Source organism: Arvicola amphibius, chromosome 9, assembly GCF_903992535.2.
Source record: "Arvicola amphibius chromosome 9, mArvAmp1.2, whole genome shotgun sequence".
Taxonomy (NCBI): domain Eukaryota; kingdom Metazoa; phylum Chordata; class Mammalia; order Rodentia; family Cricetidae; genus Arvicola; species Arvicola amphibius.
This window is the reverse complement of record NC_052055.2, coordinates 40,360,514-40,388,410: the sequence shown is the minus strand read 5'-3', so window position 1 is coordinate 40,388,410 and position 27,897 is coordinate 40,360,514. Positions and strand designations below refer to the sequence as shown.

Genomic DNA, 27,897 nt, shown 5'->3' with positions numbered 1-27,897 from the left:
GGACTTCCCTTCCCGGGAGGCTCCGCACGCGGGCCCAGCAAAACCCCGCCTCGGTTTGAACAAATCAAATCGAAGGAAAGAAACTGCCGGCTTTCAAAAATCCTCCTCCGCCGCCATCATCGCTGGAGATCTTGGAGCAGGTGGTGTGCACAAGCGAGACGAGCAGCCGCTGCAGCGAGGACAGTCGGGCTGAACTGCGCACTGGGACCGTCGTACGGAGGCGCGGTGACCGGCCTGGCCCTCACGTGAGCTCTCGAGCCATCTCCGACGCTCTGCACCGACGCGCGTTCCGTCGCCCCACGCGGCGGCGCCGCCTGTTTGCGGTGAGTCGGGGCCCTCGTGTTGTTCTGTCACCTGCCTGGGCCACCAGGGCCTGGGTGGGGCGAAGCGATCGCCTCGTGCCTACCCCTTGACTTCGCGGCGCCCTCCGCGGCCCCGCCTGGTGGGGAGGGGCGCTGGACAGCGCTGACTCTTTCACGTTTGGGGAAACTGAGGCCTCGAGAGGACCCATTCCTCAACTGCCTTCTGTATCGCTGCTGCCCGGGGTGGCGTCTCATGTTGGCATCCATCTCACCTGGAGGCGGTGCGAGCCGCCTGATGTTCCGGGTGGGGCTCCGCTGCCCATCGCCGCCTACCCAAGTCAGCCCACGTCCGCGCGGGAAGCCTGGCATGAGTCACTGCTGACGCTTTGCCGAGTCGATGGATGGATGTGCACCTGAGGACGCCTCCCACGCGGCCGCCCAGAAGGAGAGGGCGTTTGTGTATTGACCGTTTGTGTGTGCTCCCTCGCAGGCCAGCTGCTGACCTTGGATAGATCAATTCCATCCCCTCTGTGCTTTGGTTAGTCAGCCTTTAAAGCGAACGGGGGAGGGCCTGTGTGCGCCTGTGTGTCCCCATCCCATGGACTGAGAATGCCTCCTTTCCAGCTGAAGCCTTACCACCACCGCCACATTTTTAACCCTATTGCCCCATCTAAGAACTGTAACAGGTGACAGTTTCTCATCTTCGTGCTGTCATTCTGTGAGGAGCGCCTAAACAATGTCAGGCTTTATACCGGGGACGCTGTTCCTGTCAAAGCAGCTTGATGCAGGGACCCTCATACTGCTACACAACCTTTAAAGTGGCCTTGGCGATTTGAGGCCCTTAATTAATTTTCTCTTCTAACATTTCCATATTCGTCTCTCTGCTCTAGCCATGGCCCCACTGGCCTTGCAGGTCCCTCCTCTTTTCCCTCAAGCCTGTGCATATTCTGTTCCCTTTATAGGGATGCTCTTCCCTTGGTTTTCGCGTGGCTCAATCTGTGGTATCTTTAGTTTCTTTACAGAAAACACCTTTAATTATTCTACTATAAATCGCAACCTCCCACTTCTCCAAAAAAGAAAAAAAATTTTTTTCGACAAACACCAAAAGCACCTTCTTGGCTTTCCTTTCCTGGTTGGTTCTGTGGGTTTTTTCTTTGTATTTTTAGACAGGGTCTCACGTAATTCAGACTGGCCTCAACTCCCTCAGTAGCTGCGAATGGCCTCGAACTCCTGCCTTGTCTCCCAAGTACTAGGTCATAGGTGTGCACCCACCACCTGATGGTTCTTTATTTTTTTGGTGGTGACAGAAATTGAAACCAGGGCATAAATTCCAGGCGAGACTTCTACCCTGAACTGCCTCTGCCTCACTTCCAGGTTCCTTTTCATTAACATGCAAAAGGATTTTGTTTAGAGTGTAAGCTTCAAAGAGTGTGTGATTTACCGCAGATCTCCTGGTATTTGGAACAATGTCAGTACGCAATGCTGAATACAGTGTTTTGTTGAATGTTCTGATGTTTTATCCTGAGCAATAATCTATGCTTATTCTTTTTAATATTTATTTTTTGTTATGTGTACAGCGGTCTGCCTCCATGTTAGTTAGAAGAGGAGATCAGATCCCACTGTAGATGGCTGTGAGCCACCATGTGGGTGCTGGGAATTGAACTCAGGATCTCTGGAAGAGCAGTTGGTGCTCTTAACTTCTGAGACATCTCTCCAGTCCTAGTCTATGACTATTGATAAACTGGATAAATCAGGGTGCTCAGGAGTAAGAAGGAAGACTGAGCCCAGAGGTAGCCTGGTATGCGGCAGGATATCTGAGGAGCAGGAGGTTGGTGGGGCCTAGTTCCTTGCTGAGACTCCTGCTCTGACCTATGTGTAGCAGGATCATTGTGTGTGTGTGGCCTAGCATTCAGAAGATACTCAGAGAATGACTTGACTGTTCCCTGTGTCTTAATCAGCTTTCTATTGCTGTGAAGAGACACCATGACCCAAGACTACTCTAATAATAATAATAATAATAATAGCATTTAATGGGGTGCTCACAGTTTCATAGGTTCGATCCATTATCAAGTTGGGGAGCATAGTGGCACCAATGGACTGAAGCAATAGCTGAGAAACAACCTGATCTGAAGGCAGAGAGAGGGTCGTAATTTATAAGCTTCTGGGGCCATTTTTTTTTTTTTTTTTTTTTTTTGGTTTTTCGAGACAGGGTTTCTCTGCAGCTTTTTTAGAGCCTGTCCTGGAACTAGCTCTTGTAGACCAGGCGGCCTCGAACTCACAGAGATCCGCCTGCCTCTGCCTCCCGAGTGCTGGGATTAAAGGCGTGCGCCACCACCGCCCGGCTCTGGGGCCATTCTTATTTGGACCACCTCACCCTGGTACCTGCCACATCCTCTTGGTACCTCACTCTCCGAGGTAGTGCTGGAGCTTAGACCTATAGACTTCCTCATGGTAGACAGGTCCCCTTCTCTTAGCTATAACCCCAGCCTTTCCTTTCCATTCTGCCAATCTGTTAAACTCCCAGCTGTGGGCAGCTTTGTCGCTGGTGGTGAGATATGAAATATGTATTTGGTTATAGTTCTGCTTCCTGCCATAGACAACTCCTGAAATTCTAAAGTGACGCGTCTTTGTACTCTAATGCTGACTCCTGGCTCTCAATGCCTTTGGAAGTGCTTGGGTGGGTGGAGATAATTAGGAAAACCCAAACAGAATTACAGAGTTGGGACTCTTGCCCTGTATCCCAAGTTCAGATTTATCGACACCTATGATTTAACTATCATGTTTATGTAACGAAGTCTATTAACCTCCAAAAAAACAGGGCTCAGAAGGCTTTCAGACACCTGAATTTGAGATTCTCGGAGGATGGCAGGCCTTACGAGTACAAGAAGCTCTGGCCCCTTTTCTCTTACCTTCCCTATGCATTCTTTGTATTTATCTGAGTGCTCATTTGTATTCTTTAAAATATCATTTGTTTGCTGGATGATGGTTCACACCTTTCATCCCAGCACTGGGAAGGCAAAACCAGGTAGATCTTTGTGACTTTAAGACTATCTTGGCCTACAGATTGAGTTTGAGCCAGCCAGAGATACACATTGAGACCCTGTCTCTAAGTAAATAAATAAGTGAATGAATAATTAAGTCATTTGTTGGGGTTTGAAGGTGTGATGGTAGTCTTGGGTACCACCCTAACACACACATACACACCCTCAAACAAAGACACATACACATCCTTTATAATAAATCAGTAGATATAGTATGTTTTCCCTGAGTTCTGTGAGCTGTTCTAGCAAATTAATTGACCCCAAGGGGAGGGTCATGGCAACCATAGTTCATAGACAGTAGATCAGAAGCATGGGCAAACAAACATCTTGGGGTTCATGTCAACATCATGTGTGGGGCAGCCTTGTAGACTGAGCCCTCAACCCCTGAGATCTGAGTGTCAGGACTGAATTAGAGGATAGCACAGAGCTACTGCCCTGCGGTGGTTGCTTGTTTGATGTGTTCAGTGTGTGCCTCTGAAACACAGTGGAGGAGCTGAGTCTGTTCCCACACATAGCTCTATTGTGATGGCAGCCCTTGTGATGTAGGTCCCTCTGGTCTCCTAGGCATCTCTTGAGAGGCTGCTGTGGCGTGTGCAGTCTCCTGGCCAGGGTTGAAACCAGACATGCCTTAGCCTTGTGTGCCACCTCGAGTCATGCCAGCATGGGCAGTGGGCCATTCCCTGGGATGGATGACCTGGATCCCATGGCCATCTATGTCCTGTTTGAGGAACTGGACCCTCAGACAGAGTGCTACCAAGATGACCAGGCAGGTGTGTGACTCCTGGAGCCCCCATTGCTTTGGGACTGCACTGGGTGTGTCTCCCTCCTGGGGCAGTTTGGAGAGGGACTTGAAGGAGTTACCACTCTGCCACCTTTCCAGACTGTTCTTCTAATCCTATATTCATTTCTCTGGTGCTTTTGGGACCTCTATGATAGGAAGAGGGCTAATGCACCCCCACCCCACCCCACCCCCACTATACACACACCAGAGATCTTAAGGGGACACCTTCCCTCACACACACACACACACACACACACACACACACACACACACACACTTTGGGGTTATGCTAGGGATCAAAACCAGGGCCTTAAGCTTCCCAGAATACTTCTTAAAAGCTTTTTTTAAATTTTTTTTTCTTAATTAATTTGGTTTTTTTTGTTTTTTTGTTTTTTTTTTTTTTTGAGACATGATTTCTCTGCAGCCCTGGCCATCCTGGAACTCACTCTGTAGACTAGGCTGACCTTGAACTCAGAGATTCACCTGCTCTGCCTCCCATATACTGGGATTAAAGGCATGTGCCTGGCTTGATATATTGTTGATTTTTTTTTAAAGATTTATTGATTTATTATATATGCAGTGTTCTGTCTACATGTATGTCTGCAGGCCAGACCAGAAGAGGGCACCAGATCTCATTACAGATAATTATGGGCCACAATATGGCTGCTGGGAATTGAACTCAGGACCTCTGGAAGAGCAGCCAGAGCTCTTGACCACCGAGCCATCTCTCCAGTATGATACGTATTTATTAATGGGTTGGGTATATTGCCTGCATATATGTGTGCACCATTTACCCGCTGTGCCTACAAAGGCCATAGCCACTGTATGGATGCCAGGAGTTGAACTCTACTTCTCTGGGCGAGCAGCCTCTTCAGCACTGAACCATCTTCCTAGCCCCATGGTTCTCACCTTCCTAGTGTTGCGACCCTTTAATACAGCTCTTCATGTTGTGGTGACCCCTAGTCATTGCTATTTCATAACTGTAGTTTTGCTACTCTTATGAATCGTAATTAACTGTTTTCTGATGGTCTAGGTGACCCTGACTTGATAGCTGCTGTACTCGCCCCTTTAAAAAATTCTTTAAAGATTTTAATTCACTGTACCTATGTGTGTGTGTGTGTGTGTGTGTGTGTAGATCAAAGGACAAGTTTGGGTGGCTGGAGAGATGGTTCAGCTGTTAAGAGCATTGCCTGCTTTTCCAAAGGTCCTGAGTTCAATTCCCAGCAACCACATGGTGGCTCACAACCATCTGTAATGAGGTCTAGTGCCCTCTTCTGGTCTTCAGACAGAATATTGTATACATATACATAAAAAGTAAATAAATAAATATTAAAAAAGGACAAGTTTGTAACATGTCTGTGTGAGCGTGAGTAGATGCATGTGAATGTGGGTGCTCCAGAGGTCAGAGGTATCTGATCTGGAGTTGAACTAACAAGTGGTTGTGAGCTGTCCAGTGTGGGTGATGAGAATCAAATGTGGGTTCTGTGTAAGAGCAGCAAAGTACTCTTAACTGATGAGTCGTCTCTCAACTTCCCCTTCACAAGATTTTGTGTGTGTGTGTGTGTGTGTGTGTGTGCGCGCGCGTGCGCGCGCACACGCTCATGCACACATACCATGAACTTTATTGTAGAATTAAAGAGAATAGGGATCGCTAAGCCCCTCCCCATCTTCTGGGGGTCTGGGATGGAAACTGAGGGGCATGCTCAATTTAGGGGCTAAGTTGGGGCAGCCCTTCTCAGCAGCTGAGGGCCTCTTCTTTGCTCTCCTGTCTCTGCTGGGGTGGGTGGTCCGGTCTTGGAGGCCATGTAGTCTGTGAGGTCATCCACCCTGCTGCTGTAGCCATATTCACTCTCGTACCAGGAAATGAGCTTTACAACATTGTCATTGAGAGCAGTACTAGCTCCAGCATCAAAGGTGGAAGAGTGGGTGTCACCGTTAAAGTCACAGGAGATAACCTGGCCCTTAGCGTAGTGCAGGATGTCCTTTAGTGAGCTCCTAGATACCTGCTTCACCACCTTCTTGGTGATACTTGGCATCAAGTAATCATTCTATTTGGTAGCTTTCTCCTGGTTGTAACATGTCAGATCCACAGTGGGCATATTGCAGGTAGGAACATGGAAGGCCATGCCAGTGAACTTCCCATTTAGTTCTGGTGTGACCTGGCCTCCAGCCTTAGCAGCTCCAGTGGATGCAGGGATGATATTCTGGGCAGCCCCACAGCCATCACACCATAACGTCTCAGAGGCCATCTACAGTCTTCTGCGTGGCAATGATGGCGTTGACTGTGGCCATGAGTTCTTCCACAATGCCAGAGTGGTCATGAATGACCTTGGGTGGGGGACTAAACAATTGCTGGTGCAGGAAGCATTGCTGACAATCTTGAGTGAGCCATCACAAACATGGTGGCATCAGCAGAAGGGGCAGAGATGGTGACCCTTTTGGTCCCACCCTCCTAGTTGCCCCTGGCATTCTCCATGGTAGTGGAGACCCCAGTAGACTCCACCGCATACTGGGCACCAGTATCCACCCCAGTTGATGTTGGGATTTCGTTTGTGGAAAAAGATGATGGCCTTTCTGTTGACAAGCTTCTTGTTCTCAACTGTGCCCTTGAACTTGCCATGGGTAGAGTCACACTGGAACATGTAGACCAGGTAGTTGAGGTCAATGAAGGCAACAACATCCACTTTGTCAGACATGAAGAAAGCTCTGGTAACCAGGACCTTCACCATCATGCCTTAGGGACAAGGCTGGCGCTGCACAAGTAGATGCGGCTGTCTCTGGAATGGGTGGGAGCAGAGACCCAAGATTCTTTTTTCTTTCTGTATTTAAATTTATTTTTTATTTTATGTGCATTTCTGTTTTGCCTGCATGTACATCTGCGTGGGGGTGTCAGGTTCCGTGGAGCTGAGTTGTAGATAGCTGCGAGCTGCTGTGTGGGTTCTGGGAATTGAACCTGGGTCTCCTGGAAGAGCAACCACTAGCCATCTCTCCAGTCCCACAAGATTTTTTTTTTTAAAGATTCTTTTTTAAGATGCAGTTTCTGTCTTCAGTTTGCAGATCTCTAGGGCAGCCTACCTTTGTCGCCAGCATGGCCTCTGAAGATATTGCCAAACTGGCAGAGACCCTGGCCAAAACCCAGGTGGCGGGGGGACAGCTGAGTTTCAAGGGCAAGAGTCTCAAACTGAATACTGCTGAAGATGGTAAGTTCCTGGGCTAGCTCTGTGTGTGTGTGTGTGTGTGTGTGTGTGTGTGTGTGTGTGTGTGTGTGTGTGTTTGTCGGTGGTGGTGATGGGGGTGGGGGCTTTCTGAGCCATCCTGTCTTTATCATTTGTCCTGGCAGTCCTGTGAGGTGAGGTCAGTATCATCGGTCCATTCTAACAAGCTTCTGTTAGTCTGTGTGTGTTTGTGTGTCTGTCTGTCTGTGTGTGTGTTCTTCTTTTGACAGGGTCTCATCAATGTATAGACCAGACTAGTCTCAAACTTGTCCATCTAGTCTACCCCTGCCTTCAGGGCCCGTTCCCCGCCCCCCTTTACCTTCACCATCCCAGGTCAGCTCCTGAGGGAGTTTCTTAATGCAAGAGTAGGGTTGGGCCCTCATGGGAAATTCCAGTCCTTGTAACCAGGCATTACTGGCAGAGGGAAAGTGTTCCTTTCCTGTCTTCCTGTTCATGACCAAGGCTTAGGCAGAAGACAACCCTGAATCCCTTGCTGCCTAGAAATGAAGGTCTCTACCTTCAGACGTTGTGAGGGCTCTTGGAGTTCTGGCCCAACTAGGGAAACTGGTTTGCACTTGCCAGATTGTCTAAACTTAACTCCTCTGCTCCAGGGGACTTTTGTGACCTTTGAGAGGGTGGGGATCCCTAACAAAGTCATTGTACCTTGAAATTTACAGATTCCTCCATGGATACCCAACCCCTCAACCTCACCTGCTTTGTATGTTTTGATTCCTTATTAGTTTGTTGTGGGTTTTTTGTTTTGTTAAGGCAGGGTCTCACTAGGCTAGCCTTGAACTCATAAAGATCCTGCTGCCTCTTGAGTGCTGAGATCAAAGGCACTCACCACTAGATCTGTTTTCTGAGACTTGGTTTCTCCATGTAGCCTTGACTGTTGTGGAACTCTGTACCCAGGCTGGCCTCCAGCTGGCAGTGAGCAGAGAATGGCCTTGAACTCCTTGGTCCTCCTGCCTTTACAGGGGTTTGTGTTATCTCTGGGGAGGGGTGTGTGTGTGTGGAAACGCTGCTGTTGCTCCGGTGCGCTTCCGAATAAACACTGAACTTAATTCAGTAAACCCAAATTTGAAAATGTTGTTTGCTGGGCCAGAGAGATGGCTCTGGGGTTAAAGGCGCTTTTATACACTGATGCTTGAGTTCAGTGCTAGAAGCCCTGCAGGTTGTTCTCGGACCTCTACATTTGTATGCACTCACACAAACACACTAAGTAATGTGTGACTTGTATTCCCCTTTAGAAGGTGTTATCCCCATCTGCAGACTTGGAGACTGAGTAAGGACGCACTGTAACTCCCCAGGCCGCAGTCCCCGCAGGGGAAGTAGAGTTAAAATGCACGGTTTGGGCTGAGGATGTGGGTCAGTGTACGAGGCCCTGGATCTGGTGCCTAGCCATGCAGGAGGCAGACAAAGCCCTGAGTTTGGCTTTGAAATTCAGGTGGCAAATTTTCCTCCCTCATCAGCATTATATTAGGTCTCTGCAGAATGTGCGCATCTTTAGAGATTTTAACAAAAGGACCTGAGAAGTGACTTTAATTTTGTCTGTCTGTCTGTCTGTCTGTCTGTCTGTCTGTCTGTCTATCTATCTATCTATCTATCTATCTATCTATCTATCTATCTATCAAGGCAGGGTTTCTTTGTGTAGCCCTGACTGTCCTGGAACTAGCTTTGTGATCAGGATGGCCTCGAACTCATAGAGATCCTCTTGCCACTGCCTCCTGAGTGCTGGGATTAAAGGTGTGGCATCACCAGGCCTGGCCCTGCCCTTTTTTGCTTTTTTTCAAAAATTTATTTTTTGCTTTTTAAAAATTTATTTTATATGCCTTGGTGTTTTTTGCCTTCGTATATGTCTGTGTGAGGGTGTTGGTATCCCATGGAACTGGAGTCATAGACAGTTGTGGGCTACCATGTGGGTGCTGGGAATTGAACCCCGTCCTCTGGAAGAGCAGTCAGTGCTCTTAACCGCTGAGCCAGCTCTCCAGCCCCACCCTTTTTGCTTTTAAAGCTTGCATAAGTGTTTTCTTGAACAGCATCTGAGAAGGCCAATCTCCTGATATTAGAAGGGGCCACCTTTTGGAGCTAGTCTTGCAAAAGGCAGAGATCACCCCGGCTAGCTATTATCCTCAGGACATCTGTAGAGGAGGCTCTAGCCACAGGCGTGGCAGCAAGAGAAGCAGAATTTCAAGGTCATTCTTGGCTATATAGTAAACTTGGAAACCTAACTGTGCTACATGAAACCCTATCTTTAAAAACCACAAAACCAAAAAAGAAACTATTCATTATGTCACTCGTGCTACCTGATTAACACAGTGAGTCGCTGTGCTGGCTTGAACGTGGAAGAATAGTCTGTCCAGCCTGCTCCTAACTCGGCAGGGAGCCTGTCCATCCTCCCTGCTCTGGGGGATGTGGTTCAGAGCCTGAAGGAAATGAGCTCTGGTGCCTCCTGAGCTGCGCCTGTCCCAGTGGCTCTCAACCGCCCAAGCCCAAGGTGCTCTGTTCCCACAGCTAGAGACGTGGTTAAGGAGATTGAAGGCTTCGACGGCCTGGAGGCTCTACGACTGGAAGGTAACACAGTGGGTGTGGAAGCAGCCAAAGTCATCGCCAAGGCCTTAGAGAAGAAGTCGGAGCTCAAGGTGAGAGTACATGCAGAAGAGTCCGCTCACATTGCGGCAGCTGCTGCCTAGGTCCAGAGCCTGGTGACCCCTTGTCCTGGTGACTGGTTCTCACATCGTTCTTCTCTCTCTGGTCATGCCAGAGCACAGGGTTTTGGTCTTTTTTCTGAAATGAGACAATCTTCAGGTAGCATTCTGAGTTTTAATTAGAGGTAGCACCCTTGAAAGACAAACTAGGGGAGTCTTCTAATCACAGTTAATGTCCCGTCCCCCGCAAGAAGCCAGCACGTGCTTCTCCAAACTCAGCTGTAGCGGCCAGAGCTAGGGGTATGACTTTTGCAACAGGTTGTAAATGGTTGCTACCTTTGTGGCATTTATCTGATCATTTTCACTAAACTTTTTATGTATTTTAGAAACAAAACAAAACTTTTAATTTGTATGGGTATTTTGCCTGCATGTATGTGTGTGCACCATGTATGTGCCTGGGGCCTAGCAGAAGAGGACATAGGATCTCTTGGGATCTGTGATCCTATGGATCTGTGGTTGTGAGCCTCCATGTAGGTGCTGAGAACTGAACCAGGGTCTTTTGGAAGAGCAGCCAGTACTCTTAAATGCTAAACCATCTCTTCAGCCCCTAAACTAGCTTTTAAAGTAATCGAAGGCAAGTACCATTTCTCTAAATAAGAAGTCATTAGATGTAATACAAAAGAAAAGAAAATAGAAGAGTGAATTTTAGCTTGATACTATTGCCACCTAAGGGCTTTAAGTCTGGGACTCGTTCTCCCTTCCTTAAAAAGTAAGGTGGGTGGATGTGGTGGTGTAAGTCCTAGCAGTACTTGGGAGGTTGGGGAAGGAGGATTACGAATTCAAGGCCAACCTCGGTTACATAATCTGAGGCTAGGTTGGGCCTCATGAGACTCTTGTCTGGAAAACAACTAAAAAGGCAAACAATGGGGAGCCATAAGCCGCGGATGGAGGTGGTCAGCCAGCAGTGGGGATAGGTAGGACCCACAAGCGCCTGATGGAGGTGGTTACAAGACCTGAAAAGAGGTACTACTTTTCCATAAGACCTGTTTACTTTCGTGTTCTTCTGTCACTCAGAATTGTCATGTGTCCCACCAAAGGCTGGGACAGACAGAGAGACTGCCCTTTGCCTCTAGGTCCCCTAGCTGCAGACAGAACTGGCCCAGCTCACTGCAGAGAAAACCAAAACTAGGACATCTTGTCGTCCTCTCGGGAGCCAGGCTCTCGGGGAGGCTGCTCCTGGCCTCGCCAGCTAACACTTCCCTTTCTCCCGCACAGCGGTGCCACTGGAGTGACATGTTCACTGGAAGGCTTCGGTCTGAGATCCCACCGGCTCTGGTAAGGGGCACAGAAGCCCTGTCAGGTGCCCCCTCACACTCCTCTTGCTGTGACCACCCTCTCCTGTGCCCCAGGAACTGCTTCCTCCTGACCTCAGTCTGCATATAGAGGGCCTGTTCCTCAGGACCCGGTCTGCAGCATGCAGTCTCTAGGGCTGCTCCACCTTTCCCTGTCACTCTTGAGTGTTGTGATCCTTCGTAGTGGCTCCAATTTCTAGGGCCAAGTTCCCAGCCTGAGAGAGGGGAGATTAGCAGGGGTGCAGGCAACAGTGAGCTAGCACAAGGCCTCGGGATGAATGTGTTGGGGGTGGAGGGTGCCCTGGTCCTGCCTTCTCCTCTGGCCTTCAGTACAGCACAGCCGTGGAGTTTTAGAAAAGCCTACACCCCATCCTCCCTCCTAAAGAGCCACATCAGGGATACTGGGTCTCTTAAAGGGTCTAGAGAGGGCCTACTGTGGGGGACCAGCTCCTGAGAGATGGTGGGGATTGAACAATAAGCAGGCTGGGATTCAGAGTGCAGGCTGAGTGAACTCTTCAGGTGGAACAGAGAATAGAGCAGCTTTGCGTGGCCTTTAGTTTGCTTGACATTGAAGGCATGGTTTATCTCCACATTCCAAGTAAGTAAGAGAACATGGGACACAAGATGGTACTGGTTCAGGGAGAAGTAGGCACAGTGCACAGTGTGGCCACCAGAGGGCTAGAGATCAGCTGGGCTACAGCTAGCAGGACAGCCATCATTTTGTTTGTTGAGTGAGAGGATAATAGGAAACTTTGTGCGTGGTATGGGCAAAGGCAAGGTGTTCCCTCTTGAATTCTGCCATTCTGGGCCACTTGCCCACCCTCTTCCCCCATCCCACCTCTGGCAGAGCCTCCTCTGGTCCCTTCTCCTGGCAGGACTGGGTGTGTTTTCTGCTCCACCCCCAGGTTTCCAGCAGCATCCTGCTGAGACAATCCTGAAACTAGAGGTGTTTATGAGGCCTTCTTGCATGTCCAGGAGACCCCCAGCTTAGGCCGGCACCCATCTTTATCCCTGCTGTGGTTTCTGCTGCTATCTGGAATCCTGTGTTGACTGACTAGCTGTCATCTTCAGTGAGCTCAGTGCCTTCTCGTACAGAGAGCCATCCCAGATCTTCCTGTCCCCAGGCACCACCCCCTCCCTCCCATTCCAGTGTAGGAACATAGTGATGGAAACTACTGTAAAAGCCAGTGTCTGCGCCAGCCTGATGGCTCCATGGATAAAGGTACTCGCTGTTGTGCACCGCAGTTCAAGCTGCATTCGGGTAATAAATGCCAGAGTAGACAGAGAGAACCAACTCACAGAAGTTGTTCTCTTTCTTTCTAGTACACATATGCCTAGACTCAAACACACAACAATAACAACAATAATCTATGATCTTTAAGCCACTGTCTGTGTCATATTCTCACTGGCTTGGGCCTGGCCCAGAAGTGGCATTAGGTAGGGGTCTGGGAAGCTGACTGAGTTCTCTCTCTGTCCAGATCTCACTAGGGGAGGGGCTCATCACTGCAGGAGCACAGCTGGTGGAACTCGACCTCAGTGACAACGCGTTTGGGCCTGATGGAGTGCGAGGCTTCGAGGCCCTCCTCAAGAGCCCAGCCTGCTTCACCCTGCACGAGCTCAAGCTTAACAACTGTGGCATGGGCATTGGAGGTGGCAAGGTGGGTTGACATCCCTGGATGATCCTCCTGCCAGTCCTTCGCCCCACCACGGGGACTGTTGTCCCTCACTTCAGAGGAGAAAGCAATGCCTCAAAGACAGCAGCCTGCAGCCAGTGAGGAAAGGAGCCCAGAGGGTTGGGTTGCTAAGCAACCAGTCCAAGTTCTTGGGTTGCCTTGGCAACACAGAGGCAGTGCTGCTGCATAACCTGCTCTGACCTGCTTGCTGTGCAGAATTCGGGCTGGGGAATATCCCTGTATCAAACCTCTTGTTACTCAGAACAGCTGGCACAGCCCTGGAGAGGAAAGAGCCCATGGAGAAAACTGTTCCTGCAGAGTCGGTTTTCTTTTATTCCTGGACAGAGCTGCCCCAGGTTCACCCTGTGGCTACTACCAGCCATGCGGTGAGGGAGACTGGCCCTCTTGTTTCCCTCTCTTTTGGAGGTTCTATCAGATGCAGAGCTGGATCACAGAACACTGATACGCGTGGGTATATTTGTGAAGATGCTCTGTGGGCATTGCTGGTGCTACCGGCGTTTTTCTATTTGAGTTCACAAACGTTTGGATGTATGGAGTATGTTATTCACATGGTAGTGGGAGTTTGAGCCGTTCTTTTTTACCTCCTGCCTTTATTGCGGCAGTGAAGATTAATCCCAGAGCTTAACACCTGCTTAGCACACACTATAGAGGTGTGTCTCTACCCCGCAGGCACCATCCAGAAAGGAAAAAACTAGAAGGAGCACTGAATTGTTGAGGTTAAGGAGACAGTGGCCGTCTCTGTAGGGGCTGCCCTGTTCTAGTAAGAGAGAATAGGGGGCAGATTCCAGTCCTTTCCTAAGGGCCCTCTTCCCTGTTGTAATGACTTAGAAAGAGCTTAAAGGGAGCTGTTTTTTATTTGTATTTTGTTTTTGAGACAGGATATCTTGTAGCACAGTCTTGCTTCAGACTCAGTATCTAGTTGAGTGTGGCCTTGAGTTTAAGTCCTTTAGCTTCTACCTCCTAAATGCTAGGATTGCAGGCATGCTGCATGTTACCCTTTTTTTGTATGTGTTGAGGATTGAACTCATAGCTTTGTGCATTCTAGGTAAATGCTGTACCAACTCAGCTAATCCCAACCAGAAAGCAGTTAGATCTTCTGTTTAGCGTATTTAAATGACTTACATCATCCACTTTATCACTTGGGGGCTCTTCTCCAGCCCCACTTGCTTTTTTTTTTTTTTAACCCCTCGTTTTGTTTTGTTATGTTTCTCTGTGCAGCCCTGGCTGTTCTGGAACTCACTCTGTAGACCAGGCTGACTTTGAACTCACAGAGATCCACCTGCCTCTGTCTTCTGAGTGTGTGCCTTTTAATTTAAGGCGTGGATTTAAGGTGTGGATGGCTGTGGCTATTCTTAAGTAAAATAAAAGTTGTTTAAGCACAACAAGTTCTGTTGGGTGATATCAAGGACCATGGTCCAACAGGAAGCTCCCATAATGTGGGAGAGATCTTGAGGTTCCGGGTGGTGGTCAGAGTCTTCTGGTTTAGTGACCAGAAGCACCTACGTAGGCTGATTGTTGCGGCACATGCTGGTAGTCTAATTACTGTGGAGGTCGAAACAGGAGGATCACCAGCCTGGACAACATGTAAGACTGCTGGTGGATCTTTGAAGGCTGAATTACAGCAATGTGAATTCAAGAGCAGCCTTAGCTACATAATGAGACCCTGTCTCATTGAAAGATCCTGGCTTCTCGTATTCTGGAAGGTTGGACTCATGACAGTTTTAACCCAGCAGAACCCTGAAATATCTGGGAATCCACACTGCTGTTGGCTTAAATCCAGCTGCTCCCTTTGTGTCTTCCTGCCGGGGACCCCTGCACCAAGTATACCAACACCAGAAAGTATAGAAGTTCTACGTAAACTTTGAAGTGCTGTGCCCACTGCTTTAGCAGTGTCTGTCCTGTGCTCCACCCCTGGGTCCACCACTGGAGGAGGTGTGGTCACTGGAGTGAGGGCATGGCCAAGATCGGCACACAACTCCCACGCCTTTCCCTGTAGATCCTGGCAGCAGCTCTGACTGAGTGTCACCGCAAGTCCAGTGCCCAAGGCAAGCCCCTGGCCCTGAAAGTCTTTGTGGCTGGCAGAAACCGCCTGGAGAATGATGGAGCCACTGCATTGGCAGAAGCTTTTGGGGTGAGTCATTCATACCCTGCTGTGCCAGACACAGAGGGGTCATAACAGGTTGACAAGCTTCTGTTTCGTTAATTATGCTCAGTTGAGATGGAGTATCTCTCGGTACTCTGTAGCCCAGGCTTGCCTCCTGAGTGCTGGAGTTAATGCGCCACCACACCTGGCTTATTTTTCAAAAATGTGTTTATTGTGAGTGTGTATGGGTGCCCGTGCTGTGGTGCAGATGTCGGGGTCAGAGGGTGACTTGGCCGAGTTGGTTCTCTCCTTCCACTTATGTGAGTTTCAGAGGTTGAACTCGGGTCTTTCCCCACTGCACCATCTCCCTGGCCCTCACTCTTTACCAACTCTGTCTCCTGTCCCCCTGTTCTGGGACACTGTGAGGACTGAATCTGCCCCAGCCAGGCCTGGAAACTTGGGTCTCCATTCCCTTCTTTCCCAACAGACAGAATTTCACCAGCACTAACCAAACTGCCAAAACAGCAGCCCTGATGACCCTGCCTAGGAGGTCTCCTCATCCACTCCAGTGGGAATGGCCCTGACAGGGAGTTCCGGGCTGGAAGGGGGCTACTTGCTATACGCAGACCCTTCCAGTGGCCTGCAGTCTTCAGTCTCAAATCTGCTTAGAATGGGGTTCTTGCTCCATCCATGGTATCCTACCCAGTCTGTGTGTGGTCTTTCAATATAGATGGAAAACTGTTAGGCCTAATGTCGCTAACCAGTCTCATTTGGACTGTGGGAAGTAGGAGTACCTTGCCATGGGTAATTCAAATCCACATGCACCTTTTGGTTGTTTTGGTTTCCTTTCTTTGGGGGGTGTGTGTGTGTCGGAGAACAGACTCAGGTGTCATCCTCAAGTATGCGGTTCAGCTCCTGGTGCAGGGTCTCATTGACTCAAGCTCAGGAATTTGGCTAGCAGGACAGATCGCGAGCCCTGGGAATCTCCTGTCCCTGTCCTTCCACCACCATGGCTGACATCTTCATGTGGATCCTAGGGACTGAACTCGGTTCTTCACTTTTAATAGCAAGGCAAGCACTTGACTGAGCTCACATTTGGATATTGTGGGCATTGGGTTTTAAACCCAGACTTCATGCTCTTTAGACAGTGCTAGACTGTCTCTTTGAGGTACTCTAGTCTGCCTGAAGACGGGGCCTCTCCTTGTGAGTCTGGGATTAACGAGGCCCTGTCTCAGGGCTATGAGGACACAGGCTTCCTGTCCTGGCTGGGAGGATCCAGTCTTCCCAGGTGTGCAAGTTTTTATTACCAGCTTGATACAACCTTAGAAGAATTACATGGGAAGAGAGTTTTAATATGTGTAAATCTATGTGTGGGTTTGTGCATGTGAGTGCAGGCACCCACAGAGGCCAGAGGCATTGGCTCACCCTGACTTTGGAGTTACAGACAGTTGTGAGCTACCCAACGTGGATGCTAGAAACTGAACTCAGGTCCTCTCCAAGAGCTGTCTGTATGTGTAACCACTGAGCTATTTCTCCAGTCCCTGAAAAGAGGGTCTTTATTTTTATTTTGTGTGTTTCAGCTGCATGTGTGTGTTTGTGCCACTAGTACCCCGTGAGGCCTGACTGTGGATGCTGAGAACCAGACGGGGCCGTTTCTCCAGCCCCAGGCAAGAGAGTCTTAGTGGAGTTAGTCTAGATGAGGTTGGCCTGCGGACGTGTCTGTGGGTCTGAGTGTGGGCAGCACCGTTTACAGCTGTGTCCTGGACTGTGAGTGGAGAAGCAGCTGAACAAGAACAAGCAGGAGGGTGTTTGCTCTCTCCTAACTGTGGAGGCGATGCAGCAGGCACGCATGCTCTTCAGTGACTGCCTTCTATGTCCCTGAAACAATGACTCAGAACTGTAAACCAAAATAGAGTAAAAACCTCCCTTTCCCACACTTGAATCTTTCCCATTTGGGCTGCGTGGTGCTGGGCTGGGGACAGACAGTGCTACCCCATGAGCAAAGGCTATCCTATCCAGACAAGTTGTCTTCCATTTGCCTTGGTGCTTCTTCCTACAACTCTGCCTTCTTTCCTAATTGAGAAAGGAGGGTGTTTGAAGATGATGGAGCTAGTACTGGGAACTAAGAACAATAGGGATATTGAGTATTTGGACTTAACAGACCTCAGTACCTTCATTTAAAAACATGCCTTAAAAAAGCCCTTTCAGCCCTGCAGTGGTGACTTCTCTGTGGCTCTAATGTGATCTGATGTGACTATGTCCAAAACTTTGCTTTAAGATCTGTGCCCTGGGAACCCAGACAGCCCTTGCCTGATGCTGGTAGCTTCTCCCTTACTGCTCTGCTGTGTGTCACTATGGCATCGGGCCACATTGCCAACTCTCTTCTACCCTGCAGATCATCGGGACTCTGGAAGAAGTTCACATGCCACAGAATGGAATTAACCACCCTGGGGTCACAGCCCTGGCTCAGGCCTTCTCCATCAACCCCCTGCTGCGAGTCATCAACCTGAATGATAACACCTTCACTGAAAAGGGTGCAGTGGCCATGGCTGAGGTGAGGCGAGTGTGGCAGGGGCCATGTGGGCCTCAGGAGGTTCATTGGCAAGCATGGCTCTGCCCCTACCCTTCCGCCCTCCCATGTTCAAATACCCCACAGCCCCTCCCATTTGCATAGAGCAAGATTGTGTGTTACAAGTCCCTGCTGCCTGCTGCTGAGTGACTTCTGGGTCCTTGGGAGCCGGTGCTGGTTCTGTTCAATCTGCAAAGGAAGAAGTTGTTGTGGCCCTATCTGTTTCATTGTTTGTGCATTCAGTGCTTGCATGTTGAGCCCTTTGTCTGTGCCCAGTTTGTGCTAGGTGGAGCTTTGGCAAGCAGGGTCCCTACTTCAGGGAGATTCTTCTATAAAGAAAGGAGCTGCTGACCAGTTTTGTGTAGGCTCTGAGCACAGTGGTAGCTACCTCAGAGCTATGGCCTCTGGGTTGGTGGGGCCCATGGAGTTGCATCACAAATGCAGGTATTGGCATCAGATGACAGGTCAAATTGGACTTTAGGCTAGCTCCTGTGGTAGCTTGCTTTTTCTGGCTAAGGATAAAGACTGGTAGGCTGACAAGCGGTGGGGGTGAATGGTTCCGGCACAGTCATTAATAGAATGAGCGGTGTACAGACTAACGGGAACCTTCCTCAGCTGGTCCTAATGTGAAATAAATGAGGCCCGAGGGGTGTTGGGAATAATGAAGGGGGAAAGGGGATTTGAGACCTTGTAGTGCTGCCAGCTCTGTAAGTAGGAACCATGGAGGATTTTTAAGCCCTGATGGGATGCAATTCGATTTGATTCATGCTCCGGGAAGAAATCTGTCCATAACACGGGAGTAGTGTGGTGAGATGGTGAGGTAGACGGTCAGGCCCGTGTACGACTGATAGCACCGCCTCAGTTAGACCCTGCTCCGTCCTGTCAGACCCTGAAGACCTTGCGGCAAGTGGAGGTGATCAATTTTGGGGACTGTCTCGTGCGCTCTAAGGGGGCCGTTGCCATTGCAGATGCTGTCCGTGGGGGCCTGCCCAAGCTGAAGGTACTAACTTCTCCCCTGCCCTCTTCCTTTCAGGGTCTAGGCTGCCCCGTGCCAAGGGTTTCCCTAGGGTGGTAGGATATGAGGCATAAAGGGTCTAGTGTGAAGGAGGGTGGGCCTGGGCCAGGTCTCAGTCGTTTCCCTTTTGTGTAAACACCTCAGGTACTTTGCCCTGGGTTCACAACATCGGTTTTATTTTTCTTCATACCCCTATGCCCAAGTTGGGAGACCAAGCCTGCTTCTACTGCTCATGGGGCAGCTGGAGAGAGTAAGGCTTGTTTCCTGGACCAGACTTGGTATGCCTCTCTACCCCTCTCTCTAGGAACTGAACCTGTCGTTTTGTGAAATCAAGAGAGATGCTGCCCTGGTTGTTGCTGAGGCTGTGGCTGATAAGGCTGAGCTGGAAAAACTGGACCTCAATGGTAAGTAGGCTGCGGTGGTGGGCGGTCGGCCTCAGCTCAGCTGGCCCCAGCACTGTCCTCCCTGACTTTGCTCTCCTTCCTGGTTCAGGCAATGCGCTGGGAGAGGAGGGTTGTGAGCAACTCCAGGAAGTGCTGGACAGCTTCAGTATGGCCAGCGTGCTGGCCTCCCTCAGGTAGGGAACTCTGGGAAGGCGGCTCCAGGGACCAGGGGTCAGGCTTGCTCTTCACTTACTTCCACTTGGTTTCTCTGTCTGCTAGTCTGGTAGCTGGCACCTTGGGCTAGGTGTTGGAGAGGAAACGATGAAGAACTTCTGTGTGTTCAGCAAAGGACCACAGGTGTTAAGAAGGACCCCCTTACAGACCTGCATCAGATCTCCTAGGACAGGAGTTACAGGCAGCTGTGAGCCAGTGTGGATTCTGGGAATTGAACTTCAGTATTCTGCAAGAGCAACCATTGCTCTTAACCACTCAGGCATCTCTCTAGCCCCACTCCCCCCCCCCTTTTTTTTTGAGACAGGGTTTCACTCTATGACCCTACCTCTGCCTCCCAGTCGCTGGGATTAAAGATGTGTGCTATCACTCCCAGCAGATGTGTTAGCAGAAGCAGCACAGGGAGGTGTGGGAGGCTCAGGCACCTGAAGGGGATGGGTTCAGTTCTCAGTGGCTGATAGGAGTAGAAGCGGTTGAGCCAAGAGGGAGATGCTGAGGTGGGCAGCAGTGGGGTGTCATTTTCGCAGCACCATCTCCTGTGCCTCTGTCACCCCCAGGGAGGCTTCATTCACGTGTCAGACACTTAGGTGTTTTTAGGACCGGGGACTCAGGTGTAGACCAAATCTCCAGAGAACTAGAATGTCATCGGTCTTCCACCTCCATATCACCCTGTGGTCACATGAGATGTACATGGCACGACCCCAGAACTTGAGGCTCCTCTGGGACAGAGACCATTTCTGATTGTTCTGTGTCTGGTGATCCTTGAGTGCCGTCTTATGAGCAGTGCTCCTGGGCCTGGCTGGAGTCCACAGGCTCCGTCCGAATCCACATGGGCTGCTGGGCTCTAGCTGGCTTCTCTCTGCAGTGATGATGAGGGAGAGGAGGAGGAAGAGGAGGAAGATGAGGAGGGAGAAGAGGATGATGACGATGACGAGGAGGAGGATGAAGATGAGGACGAAGAGGAGGAGGAAGATGAAGAGGAAGAGCCGCAGCAGCGAGGGCAAGGAGAGGAGTCAGCTACACCCTCACGGAAGATTACGGACCCTAACAGTGGGGTGAGTTTGTTGCTGGGATCAGAGTCCTGGGCCCCTGAAAGCCTGTTGGGATATAGCTATTTAAAAGTCTAATAGCTACAAGCACCAAATGGATAGCACAGTTCTCAGAAAATCATTCCAGGGGTGAGATCTTTTTGTATGTGTCTGAGTGCTTTACCAGAATGCAAGTGTACATATGTGCTGTGTTTACAACACATAGTAATTTGCATAGATTTATTTATTGAAGATAAAAAAAGCATAGCTGAACATGACTCATGCCTGTAATCCCAGCACGTTGAAGAATGATGCAGGAGGATTGCTGAAAAGTTTTGGGCTACATAGTACAAAGTCTTTTCTCCTCTCCACCACTAGGTTATCTTGGTGGCTTTTGTACCGAGTCTTCTCTTTCCCGACAGCCAGCTCCCAAATAATGACATGGGGACTTAATTATAAGAGCATGTTCTTAGCTTAGGCTTGTTTTTAACTAGCGTTCATAACTTAAATTAACCCACTTCTATTAATCTGTGCTTTGTCATGTATGGTCACCCTGCTTCTCTGTGTCTACTGGCGTCTCACATGCCTAGATTCATCTCTTTCCCTCCCTCTCCAGAAATCCCTCCTATACCTCCTCCCTAGCTATTGGTTGTTCAGGTTTTTATTGCACTAATCTCAGCAAATACACCTGCCCACAGTGTATAAATATCCCGCAACAGCGTCCTAGGAACAGTCTAGAGATTGTCACTGAGGTTGAGAGAGACTTGAGTTTCTTGCCTGAGCCCATTGGTGATTTGTTTGTATCTCATAGGTTCCAAAATAAAACTCCCAGAGAGTCTGGGTGGAGCCATCTGACTGCCCATACCTCTGCCTGCAGATCAGGGCCGCTTTTCTGGGCTCTGGGAGTAGTTAACTGACAAAGTGCCTCTCGGGGTTGGGTTTCCCTGGGCACCTGGTACTTGTTGGTAGCACTGACCCAGGCACTGGCCTTACTCACATAGCAAAGCTCCACCTGGAGGGTTAAGGCGACAGTGTCTTGTCCCTTACCCCAGAGTCTTCAGGAACATCTGGATCAGCACCTGCAGAACCCATATGCTTAGGGTCCTGTGAGGGAGAGCTGATTCTAGAACTGGCTAGAGAAACGGTGTTATTGGAGTGGGAATGGGCACAACCGGGTGGAGGAATCTACAGAGCCCGTGTCACCTGTTTCTCAGGAGCCAGCTCCCGTGCTGTCCTCCCCGCCTCCCACAGACCTCTCCACCTTCCTGTCATTCCCCTCCCCAGAGAAGCTGCTGCGCCTTGGTCCCAAGGTCTCCGTGCTGATAGTCCAGCAGGTAAGAGCACTCCCAGCTCCAGGACCTCTACCCCTCTCAGATTTGTCAGTGAACCACAGTGTCTGTCACAAGGATCCCTGCCATGTCCCAGCAGAAACTGAGTTAGGGAATCTGACTTTTTCCAGACTCACACTTGTGTGCGCCCTCATTGTGTTCCATGGGCTTCTGCTTGTCTAGCTTTTCCTAGAGTAGATCCCCTTTCCGGGGCATCTGTGTAGCTCATGAGATGGTCGTTCAGGGAGGAGTAGCCCCTGACATTGCACTTCTCCATGTCAACTGAAAGGGGAGACCACTGTGTCCTCCTAGTTGTTAAAGCATTACATTTTGTCAGACATAGTCGCACACACCTGTAAGTTCAGCCCTTGGAGGCAGGTGGTCTTCTCTGAGTTCAAGACCAGCTGGAGATACATAGTGGGACCCTGTCAATACATTTTTTAAAAACCCACTTTATTTTGTATGTGTGTGGAGGTCAGAGGACAGCTTACAGAAGTTGGCTCTCTCCTACCAAAGATGTTCAGGCATGGTGGCAAGTTCCCTTATCTGTTGAACTGTCTTGCCAGCTCCACTCTTATAGTATACTGAAGAAAATTGAGCCGGGTACCTTTTAATCCCACGCTCGGGAGGCAGAGACAGGTGGATCTCTGTGAGTTCGAGACCAGCCTGGTCTACAGAGCAAGTTCCAGGACAGGATCCAAAACTACAGAGAAACCCTGTCCTGAAGAACAAAAAAAAACCCAAAAACAAACAATAAAAAGATTGGAGCTCAATTGATAGCAGCCTGAAAACTTCTCTGTGATGTTACCTTCATGACAAATGAGATTATTTGGTATGGACATTTTCATTCCATGCTATTCAGAATTTTCTTGGCTCAGAGTTCTCAAGAGCTTCTAGTGAGTGGATCCAACACTTGAAACTGGGTCACTAGTTTTGAAAATTGGCTTTTTCTACATTTCTTCATTGTTGACAGAAGAGAGCCAAGCCTTGCTGTGTGAATATTGGCTTCCTCTGGCTGACTTTCAGTGTTAGGTTATGATTGTGGCCATTCCTCTCTAGTGTTAGAGTAAGGTGATGGTGGTCTTGCCCTGGAGAGAATGGAGTTTACTTAATTTGCTGCTCATACCTGTTGTGGACCAGGTTTTCACCAGACTAGGGAATAATTTGGGACAAATCAAGTCCATACCCCCAGGGTCTCAAATATTGCCAGGGCCTTTTGCAGTTACTTTCCACCAAGTTGGAGCCAAGGGGCTGTGGCCCCTAACCAGCCATTACCTCTGTCTTCAGACTGATACCTCCGACCCTGAGAAGGTTGTCTCGGCCTTCCTGAAGGTAGCATCTGTGTACAGGGACGAAGCCTCAGTGAAGACAGCAGTGCTGGATGCCGTCGGTAACGTGAGCTGGGTGGGGCTGGTAGACCTGGATGCTGTCCTGTGTTGTGTGTGTCTGTTGTATATAGTTAGAACTTGGTCCAAGAGTGGCCAGGGCAGATAGTCAAAAAGCCTGGTAGTCCAGTCTGCAGCCTTTGTGCCCTGTGGGAGACTCTGCACATGTGGTCACCTTCACAAGGTTTCCTGGACTCTTTGCTAATCTTCAGCCCTCGTCACCTTACACTTTGTCACAGCCATTAGAGCTTCCAGGTGTGTCAGGTTTGACCAGAAGTCCCAGGGAAGGGCTAGCTCCTGGCAATAAAAAGGGAGCAGAAACACATGCCTCTTAGGCTGTGGTATTCTGGGTAGGGGGCTGTTTACAGTGGGGAGGCTAGCTAGGAAGCAGCTCTATGCTACTCTCCAGGAATCATGAACTTCTAAAGATGCAAGAGACCTAAATTCTTTTGCACAGTCCCATCAGTCTCCTTTTCTTGCCTGATACCTAAAACCTTCCCTGGTGGTTTCCATGGCCCCTGGCCCCACGTGCAAGGCCGACAGAATGGGTACTGCGCCACACCCATTTTATAGGGGGCCAAGTGGAGAAGGCATTGTGGCTGGTAAACTGAGCCTCCCATTGGTGCTGGCACCCCCGCCCATCTACTATACCTGTCGTCCCTCCCATGTCTACCCCTTGACAGGGCAGAGCTTAGGGGCTTGGATACCCTTGACTTATATCTAACCCTCTCCTGCTGCGTGCATCCTGCCACGCTCCATTTCTGCTCCTGTAGATGCCCTCATGAAGAAGGCCTTCAGCTCCTCATCTTTCAATTCCAACACCTTCCTCACCAGACTACTCATCCACATGGGTCTGCTCAAGGTGAGGCTTCGAGGAGTGGCAGGCCCCCCCGACACTCTCAGTAGGTCACCGAGGTAGGAAGAGGGTCTCCCAGGTGACTGTGGTGCTCACACACTTTTATTTGCAGAGTGAAGACAAGATCAAGGCCATCCCGAGTCTGTATGGCCCCCTGATGGTGCTGAACCACATGGTGCAGCAAGATTACTTCCCCAAAACCCTTGTACCCCTGCTGTTGGCATTTGTGACAAAGTAAGTGTGGCCTTATTGTTGTGCCCATTCTTGCCTGAGAAAGACTCCTTGACTGGTCAGGGCACATGCGTCCTCAAGAGTCCTGTCCCAGCCCTGTGTAAAGGCAGAGTTACTAACATTGTCCTTGCGAGTCTGACACATCGCCCCCACTGGACCCTGAGCTGTCCCTGCACTCACTGCGCTGTCTTCTCACAGGCCCAATGGCGCACTGGAAATCTGCTCCTTTGCTCGCCACAGTCTGCTGCAGACGCTGTACAAGATCTAAGCTTAAAGCCAGCTTCTCGGCCCTTACCCTGAACCAGTGACTAAGGGGACTTGGATGGATTGAGCTCAGCCAACGTCTCCATTGGATAGGACTTTGACCAGAGGCAGGGGAGGGTCTTTGTCTCCTGTGTCATGTTGGTCCCTTGAGTACGTGTGTCAGTGTGGTGTGTGTAGGTATGTACTTCCTGTCTGGATTTCAGATGTTCGTCTTTCCCTGTTGGACTAACCCAGGTCCACTGTGGGGGTTGACACCCAGGGGAAAGGGCTGAAAGCTGCTCTTATTAAACTTACCGCCGACTTAGCCATAGGCCCTGTTGGCTGTCCTGCCTACCCTGCCTTTCTGTCCCACCAAAGCCTGGGAAGTTACTGTATCCTGCTGTCTCCACCGTGTCTAAGGAACTGTCAGAGGTGGGGCTGTCATCAGAATGTAAACTCTGGTCTCAGCCATGTGGCCGGAAGTTGCCAGGGGCCAACCCCAAATAGCCCAGGAGTAGGAATTGCCTGGGGTGCCCTGGCTCTTATACCCAGAGGAAGCACCTTGGCTGGCCCAGACCTGTTCTTCATCCTGGGAAGGGAAGGGCAGGTCCCCCTAACGCCTGAGCTACACATCAGGCTGCTCTTTGAGGGTTTTCTGAGGCAGGAGAGAACCTGTGTAGTGGGGACTGAGCTGGGTAGGAGCTGCCCTGTGACTTCCCTTGGTGGCTGTGTGGCCACCTCCTGCTTTCCTTTGTATTGTGTGTCTAGGCTGTGCCTGGGAGCTTCACAAATAAAAGTCACTGTGGTAGCTGCAGAGACCCAGAGCGTTTTCATCAAAAGTGGGTATATCTCAGGACTGGGATGATGGTTTGCTGGTTCATTGGTTAAGACAACTTTCTATGCAAGCATGATCAGATCTCCAAGACCCTGTACAAAGCTGGGTAGGGCTATGTACACGCGCACTTGCAGAGGGGTGGCCTAGGTCTCTTTCTACCTGCTTACACTTTGGAGCTCCCAGTCTGGCATGGAGGTTTCACAGTAGTGACCAAGGGTGTAGACAGGGAGGAGGAAAACCTTCAAGTACTAAGGAATCTCAAAAACAGTTTTGAGGTTCAGATAGGAAGCCAGGAGGGGCCGGGCGGTGGTGGCGCACGCCTTTAATCCCAGCACTTGGGAGGCAGAGGCAGGCGGATCTCTGTGAGTTCGAGACCAGCCTGGTCTACAAGAGCTAGTTCCAGGACAGGCTCTAAAAAAGCTGCAGAGAAACCCTGTCTCGAAAAAAAAACCAAAAAAGAAAAAAAGAAAAAGGAAGCCAGGAGGGTGACGCGTGATGGAGAGGATGGGCTGGGGGCCTACCTACCTTTCAGTAGGTGACATGAGGCTGACTTTCCTAGATAGAGTGTAAATAAACCTTTACCTTAGACGAGCTCATTTACCTCACAGCAGGCCATCAATACCCCCTTCTGCTCTGGATAAGGCTCAGTTTAAACACTTGCTGGGGAAGTAGAGATGGCTCAGCCAATCTCTGTCAGACAGCATTTGCTGTCTGGGTGATCCACAGTTCAGTTCCCAGCACCCACGTGGCAGCTCACAACTACTCATAGCTCCAGTCCCAGGAAGTTGAACTCCCTGGAACTGGAGGTTATAGGCTTTTGTGAGCCTCCATGTGGCTGCTGGGAACTGAACTGTGGAACTGTGGCCCTTGGTAAGAGCAATAAACTTTGCTTTTGTTTTTTTGAGACAGGGTTTCTCTGTGTAGCCCTGGCTTTCCTGGAACTCACTTTGTAAACTAGGCTGGCCTCAAACTCAGATCTGCCTGCCTCTGCCTCTGCCTCCCGAGTGCTGGGATTAAAGGTGTGCCCCACCACTGCCCTGCCCCAGCTGATATTTGTGTTAAATAGCAGCCTTTAAGTATATGTTTATTTTATGTGCATTGGTAGTTTGCCTGCGTGTCTGTGAGCGTGTCTGGTCCCCTAGACGGTTGTGAGCCGCCATGTGGGTGCTGGGAATTGAACCCATGTCTTCTGGAAGAGCAGTCTTAACATCTGAACCATCTCTCCAGCCCCCTAAAAATAAAAGATTGGCCAGAAAGGTGGCCGCTGCCAAGCTGCCAAACCTGACATCCAAAGTTTAACCCTAAGCGTAGAAAGAGAGCTGACCCCCCCTCCACCCCTCAGGTTATTTTCTGGCCTCGACACCTGCTGTGTTACCTTTGCATCCACCCCAAAGTGTGAAAATTATACATTAGCATTTTAATACACATACATTAAAATTAAGGGGCTGGTGAGGTGGCTCAACAGATAAAGACATTTACTCCAAGCCTGACTCCTGAATTTAGGCCCATATAGTGGGAGGAGAAAACCTGTTCCTGCAATTTGTCTTCCAGTCCCCACATATATGCTGTGGTGTACATGTTCCTATGCTCATATACACAATACATTAAAAGTTTTAAAAGTGAAAGCCGGGCAGTGGTGGCGCACGCCTTTCATCCCAGCACTCGGGAGGCAGAGGGATCTTGGAGTTCGAGGTCAGCTTGGTCTAAAGAGCTAGTTCCAGGACAAGTTCCAAAATCTCCGGGGATCGGCAGGGAATGCCTTTAATCCCAGAGATCAGGACACAGAAGCAGGTAGATTTCTGAGTTCAGGGTCAGCAGGTTCCCCAACAGCCAAAAAGCTACACAGAGAAACCCTGTTCAAACAAGAAAAAAAAAAAGATGATGGCACAAACTACTATATTGCCACATGCTTGTAATCCCAGCATTCTAACGCCCGGGAGGAGGCAGGAGGATTATAAATTAAAGGCTTCTCTTAGTTGCATATTGTTCAAGGCAAGCCTGGGCTACATAAAACTCTTATCTCAAACAAAAAAGTTGGGAAGATCATACAACTATAACCAATGTAAGGTTTGTCAAAGTATTCATTTAGGAAGCTGATGCAGGAGGATTGAAAATATGAAGCCAAGGCTAAAGAGTTGGCTCAGTGGTCAAGAGCACTTGCCATTCTTGTAAAGGACTTGGTTCACTTATTTGCACCCACATGGCCATTCACAGCCACCTGTAACTCCTGCTCTGGGAAATCTAATGCCCTCTTCTGACCTCAGACCGTGGTGCAGATAGACATGCAGGCAAAACATTCATACACATAATAAAGTACATAAATCTGAAAATTTGGCACCAAACTGCATAGTGAGATTTTTATCTCAAAAAACACGTAGAAGGCAGAGAAAAATCACTTGAAGGCCAGCCTGGCTTACATAGTGAATTCCAGGCCAGCCAGGACTACATTTGAGACTTGTCTCAAAACAAAACAAGCTGAAAGATGGTTCTGTGGTTAAGTGTGTATACTGTATACTGCTCTTAACAAGAGGCCCTGGGTTCAGTTCTCAGCACCCCCACTGGGTGGCGCACAACTGCCTGTAACTCCAGCCCAGAGGATCATTAGCCCCTCTGGCCTCTGAGGGATTCATGTATGGGGTGTGTGTGTGTGTGTGTGTGTGTGTGTGTGTGTGTGTGT

The 27,897-nt window shown here is 49.6% G+C and overlaps 1 protein-coding gene and 1 non-coding gene across 2 annotated transcripts; both read left to right on the top strand.

Annotated features, from left to right (window-relative positions):
- Positions 1-39: 39 nt before the first annotated feature.
- Rangap1 (Ran GTPase activating protein 1) lies at positions 40-25,201 on the top strand. The gene is made up of 16 exons (XM_038344112.2): positions 40-323; positions 7,175-7,324; positions 9,854-9,981; positions 11,263-11,322; positions 12,818-12,997; positions 15,030-15,164; positions 17,512-17,670; positions 18,572-18,685; positions 19,005-19,104; positions 19,193-19,277; positions 20,180-20,369; positions 21,557-21,676; positions 22,958-23,060; positions 23,829-23,917; positions 24,024-24,145; positions 24,341-25,201. The coding sequence occupies exons 2-16, from the start codon at positions 7,213-7,215 to the stop codon at positions 24,408-24,410; spliced, it is 1,767 nt and encodes a 588-aa protein (XP_038200040.1). The 5' UTR covers positions 40-323; positions 7,175-7,212; the 3' UTR covers positions 24,411-25,201.
- LOC119824117 lies at positions 17,050-17,188 on the top strand. Its single transcript, XR_005287051.1, has one exon. It is a non-coding gene; the product is annotated as a small nucleolar RNA SNORA55 (small nucleolar RNA).
- Positions 25,202-27,897: the final 2,696 nt, after the last annotated feature.

Bases quoted from the DNA above. Each gene is read 5' to 3' on its own strand.
- Rangap1 (XM_038344112.2), top strand. From the start codon at position 7,213: ATGGCCTCTGAAGATATTGCCAAACTGGCAGAGACCCTGGCCAAAACC. The intron at 17,671-18,571 runs GTGAGGCGAGTG...CCGTCCTGTCAG, and splicing joins GTGCAGTGGCCATGGCTGAG to ACCCTGAAGACCTTGCGGCA. The intron at 24,146-24,340 runs GTAAGTGTGGCC...GTCTTCTCACAG, and splicing joins CTGTTGGCATTTGTGACAAA to GCCCAATGGCGCACTGGAAA.